At 46.7% G+C, this 7,925-nt stretch overlaps 1 protein-coding gene across 1 annotated transcript; it reads right to left on the bottom strand.

Annotated features, from left to right (window-relative positions):
• Positions 1-364: 364 nt before the first annotated feature.
• Positions 365-4,286, bottom strand: LOC117562495 (group XIIB secretory phospholipase A2-like protein). Its single transcript, XM_034240329.1, has 4 exons — positions 3,903-4,286; positions 2,926-3,014; positions 1,557-1,722; positions 365-908 (listed from the first exon to the last, which is right to left on the bottom strand). The coding sequence occupies exons 1-4, from the start codon at positions 4,165-4,167 to the stop codon at positions 790-792; spliced, it is 639 nt and encodes a 212-aa protein (XP_034096220.1). The 5' UTR covers positions 4,168-4,286; the 3' UTR covers positions 365-789.
• Between the last annotated feature and the right edge of the window lie 3,639 nt (positions 4,287-7,925).

The following is a 7,925-nucleotide window of genomic DNA, read 5'->3' as shown; positions in this document are numbered from 1 at the left end:
TAATTGGCAGGTATTTTAAACCAATGGCAGTTCCCCTGCTTGGTAGTCATAGAAGAATGAAAATAGGTTTGCTGTTTACATAACCAGGTCGAGAGTGTAAAGGTAATCCTTCAATTCTATGCTCTGAACTTTATTTTAACTTTTACTCAAACTAATATAAAAGTATCAGTACTTTTCAATGTTCACAGGTTAAACGAAAAGTGTAGATTCATCTTATTTTCATTCATTCCGATTATCTTTTTAGCAACACATTTTAATATGTTATGTTTTGAACTGATACTGTACCAATGCTAATGCAATGATCTGATGATTCATAAGGAAATGCTTTCAGTAGCGTACCATGAAATGAAAAAAATCACAATCATGTGTGTCAATAACATTTATTCATATGTTGGACAATCCTTAGTAGTAGGACACACACACACATTGGATGAACACACCCAATGTGTGAAGCACTAGAGGTTATCTATGTGTTGTAAAGTGGAGTTCACAGCACAGATCATTTAGCTTTTCCAAAATCTTATGCCTTCTCCAACTGTATTGATTCTCATACTAAAAATCCAGACAACATTGATGCACCTCCTCAGACAAACAAATACAGTTTAGAATTGCAACACAGTTAAACATTTGAAAATAACATCTATTTGTTGCTGCAGGGTAAAATAATGACAGAACAAAACAAGAACTTGAAACAAATAAATTACTCAAGTAGTCACACAGCAGTCCTCACAACACCATAACATCTTCTGATGGGTTGCTCTAGTTGATGCTGTTATACAAATCTTTAATCTAAAGTTCATCTTTATCCTCTCCTTGACAGAAGCATGCTGCTCTCTGTCCATTCATGTAGGGCCTGCAGCCCAGAGTCCATACCGTGTTGAAAGTGGTGTCTGCTACTGCTTCACATGCTGGGGAGAGGAAGGGACAGAAACAGGGATGGCAGTCAGTACAGAGCATTATCCATTATTTATTCACCGTACAGTTTATTTCTTATACATTAATTTATCAGTACATGGCAGTTTGTAATCCTCCTGTCGTGTTTGTTTCTCACCTATTACTGGTGTCTGTTAATACTGCTTAATTTTATTTATTTATTCAGTTATTTAACAGGGGAGCACATTAATCAACATTTCTGTTCTGTTGAGTTAGCCAAGAGGCTATTTTTCATCTGAAGTCCCTGGAGATTTTCGAAGTCACCCTAAAGACAAATCATCACCAAATTGTATTTACCATCCTTTTAAGATCTCTTTGAAAGGGTTTTATACATTACAATAAACCCACATATGACATTTCAAACGTGATGGAGGAGCAGGGTTGTGAAAAGTGCAATTAAGTATCCCAACTGGTCCTCATGACGTCATTTTCAGTAGTCAAATATTAGGTTTATGTAAGGCAACTTAGGCCAGGCCAATAGTTTTAAGTTCTGTATGGAAGTAGAATGTGTCCCTAAATTAGTTGTTGAGTCAATAAAGGGGAAGTTTACCTATAGGGAAAAAAACAGGGATAGGCTCAATAACCCTGCCCTGGATGAAAAGAAAGGTTAAATAGTTACCAACCTTCAACTTTTGAAACAAAGCCGAGGCTCTTCTTGAGGTCGGAGCAGATGCTGTGGAGGCACCAGCGGAACTTGGAGTCGCAGCGGTACTTGTTGGAGCCGCAGGTGTCGTAACACATGTCCAGCTGATTGCAACACTTGGTCATGGCGGGGATGCCCATGTCCACCTGGTACACAGCAGAGATAATACAAATGTTTATATGCAAGTGTTGGTGATTAACAGGTGGTTAGTTTTCCAAATGTAGACTTCTCTGAATATTAAGGGACCGTATGAAAATTATCATGGGTGGGCGCTATGTATTATTATCCTTTTAGTGAAGGATTGTTTTTGCCTGTTTTTTATATGTAATATCAGGATAGGTTTACTTTGAGAAGTACATTTAATACAAAATGAAGAATCATAGCTTTAAAATAGTTACAGTATGTCCAAATTATAGTGTTTTGAGTTACATGGTAATGTTTTGGCATGAAAGGAGACAAAACAATCATACTTTTTTTGTCAGATTTTAGAGGGGACATAGATCTTAGATTTTTAAGGAGAAGAGCATTATTTTGCCCTCCAACCAGCGTTTCCGCCAGGGAGCGTCTTGCCGTCATTTGACGCCCTTACTCAGCTCGGGATGCCCTGAACTCGAGCCGAGGGCGTCCAAAAATATTAATAATTCGAGAGAAGATCGAGAGTTTTTATCGCTTGAAATGACGAAAAGGAAAAAGGACAAGGACATCCCTCTGTTGGAGGGGCAAAGGAGTCTGGTGGGATTATTTTCGGAGTATTGAAGATCGTTTCCCCGACATCGGCGGTGCCTGCTACAGGACAACATGGAACGTGCGCGATTTGGACGCGATGAGCAGTGCTAGTGGAGCACGCGCGTGAGCTGCGAGCACCGGAGCCTCGCAGCGGCGAAACTGAGGCTCCGTGGTAAACTGTGGTAACATGAAGAGCCGAAACAGCCGGCGCTTTAAGAGAGCCGAGCCAAATGATCCGGCTCACTAACGTAAAGAGATAGTATCTAGGGACGGCTCAAGTCAAAATTCAAGCCCCCCCCCCCGTGTTTATTACATTTTTTTTATCTTTTCCATAATTCTGTGGATTATTAGTTCATTCCTAATGTGCAAATATGTTAAAAGTATTGTTCTATTAACCTGTCATGCTTAAAAGTGGGACAAGATTGATACATTAGGGCAAAGGATGTCGCAACTATGTTTCTGGGTCGAGCCTTGCTTTTGAAAAATCTTTAAACATATCCCTCTTCCTGACCGACAATACATTTGTGTACAACCCCTTATGCGGATTTCACTTTTTACAGCCTTTACATTTCAAAGAATTATAAATCCACAAAAATCTGCCCTTAGAGACAGAAGAAGCATACCCCATCTGGAACAGGAAGACCAAAGAAGTAGGAGCCACAGCCGTCAGATTCAGGCATCTGGTAGCCCGGGCGAGGAAGAGGAGCTTTACCTTTGAGACAGGGGAAGCAAATCAACATATCACATGTGGATATTGTTTCACATCAGGCCAGTGGAAACATGCTAATCTGGCTGGTTTGGTGACCATGTGGCTTTAGAAATAGATCCAGGTTTGCACATGATGAACAAAGGTCAATTATTTGGTTTATCCATATCCATCCACACGTTATTAGTCACATTCCCAAGGCCCCGACAGGAAACCTCTCCTATCATGCTCGGGTCACAGTCCGCTTCCAGGCCCTCTTCCAGATGATAACAAAGATGATAAGTCAAAGAAAATCCTATCAAGTGATTTGTATCAGAACATTACTATCACTGGGTTGCGTTATTGTTCTACACAGGACACGACATTATAGAAACTTTCAACATTTGACTATATAACAAGAACAATATATATTTATTTGGATAAATAAAGTCAAAAAGGTTGAATATTTGAAACAGTTTGCTTTATTTTGACTGAATATAAAAAACTGAATTTACAAAAAATCTGTTCATGTAGTACTTTCTCCACTTATAGTACAAAACAAATGTAAACAGGATAAGGGTTTTGTGTAAAATAAATTAATATTAACATTATTATTCTGAAACTTTGCAATTGAAAAGACTTGAATTGCAGTTTACCCGTGGCTTTTCTTTTTATGTACATTTTCCCAAAGAGTTAGGTACATATTCCCCAATAACTTTACCTTTATTGTAGTGAAAACACCACAGAGTATAGGAGACCCAACCCTAAACTAACCCAACCCAACCCTTTCCCCTGCATTCAAGCAGTGTTAAGTGGAAACTGTAACCTTTAATTTCGATAAAAAAATACAAATATAAACCGATATATCCATGGTAGACCTCTCTATTCTGATACATTGGGCTTTAATCGACTTACCATGCCGACAGCGGTATTGGCACACTCCATCACGTCCCCCCATGAACTCCAGCATGGAGTCAAAGTATCCGCCGACCGACTCAAAGCCGCCTCTCACGGAGTTTAGTCCCCAATCACCGTCCTCCCCCTCCCCCTGTGTGCCATCAGAGGCCGGGGGGGGTGGTGGGGTTTCAGCAGCTGGCTCCTCAGCATCCTGACTGAGAGCACTGTGGAGGCACAGGCCCAGCAGGAGCAGCAGGGGAGCAACGAGGGCCCAACGGGTCATTCTGGAACTCAGAAAGCTCAATAGCAAGAGTTCAGAGACTGAGGGAAATCACAAACACACTCAGAGGCAGTCCTGAAACTGTGTGCGTGTGGGACCTGAACTTTGAGCCAGACACAGAGATGGCCTCATATGTGGAGGAGCAAAGTCCAGCCTCTATCTCCTCGTTTTGTCTCATCTGAGCTTTTATCACTCACTGATTAATGAGAGGCGGAGTGTGTTAATTTTAATCCCATTTACTCAAGAGTTGATCTTTCTAGACAGCAGCAGATAGTAACATGGAAGTGATTTTGCTGTAAATCAGAACATCCCCTTTGTGTTCTGCCTGTTTTGTACATTAATCTACACATTCTTATAATATTAGTGGTAGAAGAACATGAATACTAGAAGTAAAAGTCCTACATTCCCGACCTAACTAAAGAAAAAGTATGAAGGATCATCAACAGATATCAAAAGTTCCCAGAAAATGTTTCCCTGTTAGGAGTACTTACACAGATAATAAAAACACTAAGTGCTTTCTGACCTTTGTTTCCCTTATCATAAAAGCATGTTAAGATGGGAACAATCTGGAGCTAAACTGGTGTTCATGCTTGTGTGCAGGCCTTCTATTAATTGGATAAAATGGCTGCTATTGTCACGGTGTGTGAAGCAGGTAGGACCCAAATGCAGATTAAAGTGAAAGTTCCTTTATTTCAAGGCTAGGTGATAACAAAGACAAAACAGAACACTCACCGACGAACTAGTCATGACAAAAGACGAACCGACAAAGACAGACAGAAAAACCAGAACTTAAATACACACAAGACTAATCACAGAAACAAGACACAGGTGAGGAGGGAGGAGAAAACACAGGGACACCAAGTGAACACAATCGGGTAAATTAGACACACCAGGGAAACTAACGACCGGGAACCACAGACAGATTTAAACAAGACACAACGCAGACAGAAACAGGCAAGACAGGAAGTGAAGACCTTTCAACATAAAACAAGACAAGACAAAACACCATAAAGACAGATCGTGACAGTACCCCCCCCTCAAGGGACGGATCCCAGACGTCCCAAAAAAACCCCACAAAAGTCCAAAACCTCAAGCAGGGTGGGTGGAGGGGGTCCGGAGGACGGGACTGAGCTGACCGCCCAGAGGCACAGCAGAGGACCAGGAAGGGATCTCGGGCGGACGGCCCGGGGGCAAGGCAGAGTTCAAAAAGGGGGATTCGGGCGGACGGCCCGGGGGCAAGGCAGAGTCTAAGGTGGGGGACTCGGGCGGCCGAGCATGAGGGCGAAGGCAGCGGCAGGAAGAGTCAGGGGGCCGGGCTCGAGGGCGAAGACCGCGGCTCTCAGGGGGCCGGGCTCGAGGGCGAAGACCAGAGAGCTCCGGAGGCCGGGCAGGAAGGCGCTGACGGGCCAGCGCCGGAGGCCGGACAGGACCCGGTGTCGGCCGGACAGGAACCGGAGCTGGTCGGACAGGCCTCGGCAGGATCCCCCACGGAAGAGGACCAGGACACGGGATTGGCAGGACCCCCGGCAGGAGAGTAGTCGGCGGGGCCTCCAATGGCACAGGACAAAGGGTTGGCAGGACCCCCGGCAGGAGAGTAGTCGGCGGGGCCTCCAATGGCACAGGACAAGGGGTTGGCAGGACCCCCGGCAGGAGAGTAGTCGGCGGGGCCTCCAACGGCACAGGACAAAGGGTTGGCAGGACCCCCGGCAGGAGAGTAGTCGGCGGGACCTCCAACGGGACAGGACATGGAGTTGGCAGGACCCCCAGCGGAACCTCCAACGGACCAGGACATTGGGTAGGGACTTGAGACGTGACTCAAGAGGGGACTCGAGAGGGGAACCAAGGGGGAACTCGAGAGGGGACTCGAGAGGGGAACTAGAGAGGGGACTAGAGGAGAGAGGAGGGACTAGAGGAGGGAACTCGAGAAGGGAACTTGAGAGGGGACTCGCGAGGGGAACTCGAGAGGGGACTGAGAGGGAACTCGAGAGGGGACTGCAGAGAGGGAACTCGAGAGGGGACTGGAGAGGGGACTGAGAGGGAACTCGAGAGGGGACTGGAGAGGCGACTCGAGAGAGGACTCGAGAGGGGACTCGAGAGGGGACTCGGGTAGGAACTTGAGAGGTGACTCGAGAAGGGACTCGAGAGGGGACCTGAGAGGGGACTCGAGATGGGACCTGAGAGGGAACTGGAGAGGGAACTGGAGAGGAGACTTGAGAGGGGACTCGAGAAGGGACTTGAGAGGAGACTGGAGAGGGGACTCGAGAGGGGACTGGAGAGGGATCTCGAGAGGGGACCCGAGAGGGGACCCGACAAGACTCGGGGAGCTGGTGTTGGCTGGAGAGCCAACAGGAGACGAAGTGCTGGAGTCGGCCGGTACGCCGACAAGACTCGGGGAGCTGGCGTCGGCTGGGGAGCCAGCAGGAGACGAGGTGCTGGAGTCGGGACCATGACTGCTGGAGCCGGTACTTGAGCCGGAACCATGGCTGTATGGGCCAGCTCTGGTGCAGGGACCACGGTTGTAAGATCCAGTTCTGGAGCCGGAAACATGGCTGTAAGGTCCGGAGCTGAAGTCTGGATCATGGCTGTGTGGGCCAGTTTTGGAGCCGGAAACATGGCTGCTGGGGCCGGCACTGGAGCCGGAACCATGGCTGCTGGGCAAGGAACCGGAACACGGATCCATGGCTGTTTGGGGTGGTACTGGAGCACGGTACCATGGCTATGTGGGATGGTACTGGAGCACGGAACCATGGCTGCTGGGTCCGGCACTGGAGCGGAACCATGGCTGTTGGGGCCTGTACTGGAGCCGGAACCATGGCTGCTGGGGCTCGGGCTGCTAGCCTGGCCTTGCGACGACTCCTCTTAGCAGCCTCCTGAATACTCCGTGGACCTCCATAAGCCTGACGAGTTCCGGAATACGACTTCTGGACAGGAGCAGGAACTGGGGCAGAAGCACGGGTTGACTTCAGGCGGAACCCACCAAGGCGTATGGTGCCAGGTTGGGAATTGGGAGACAGGGAGCTAGCATGCCTGGAATCACATGCTTGAAGGAAGTCCAAAATCCAGTCAGGTAAAAACTCAACAAAACATGGTTTCTCTGCTGCCAACCGGAGCGCCTCTACCAGAGCGGCCCTCTTCTGCCGAACACTGGACGCTCCCTTCCACCAATCGAAGCAGCAAGCCAGATAGAAGGTTAAATGCTGTAATTCAACCTCCCATGGATCATCTGCTGGGTCCATTTTGTGGTCGGTTCGTTCTGTCCCGGTGTGTGAAGCAGGTAGGACCCAAATGCAGATTAAAGTGAAAGTTCCTTTATTTCAAGGCTAGGTGATAACAAAGACAAAACAGAACACTCACCGACGAACTAGTCATGACAAAAGACGAACCGACAAAGACAGACAGAAAAACCAGAACTTAAATACACACAAGACTAATCACAGAAACAAGACACAGGTGAGGAGGGAGGAGAAAACACAGGGACACCAGGTGAACACAATCGGGTAAATTATACACACCAGGGAAACTAACGACCGGGAACCACAGACAGATTTAAACAAGACACAATGCAGACAGAAACAGGCAAGACAGGAAGTGAAGACCTTTCAATATAAAACATGAAACAAGACAAGACAAAACACCATAAAGACAGATCGTGACAGCTATAGCATTGGGAAACTCTGGGATGAGCGAGAAATACCAATTCAAACTTTGAAAATAAACTACAATCTGTAGTTTATGTACATTGTGCCTCCCAGACTGTTTGC

Source organism: Gymnodraco acuticeps, unplaced genomic scaffold (assembly GCF_902827175.1).
Source record: "Gymnodraco acuticeps unplaced genomic scaffold, fGymAcu1.1, whole genome shotgun sequence".
Lineage (NCBI taxonomy): Eukaryota > Metazoa > Chordata > Actinopteri > Perciformes > Bathydraconidae > Gymnodraco > Gymnodraco acuticeps.
Note: the sequence above shows the minus strand (reverse complement) of the source record. Positions and strands in the feature narration are given on the sequence as shown.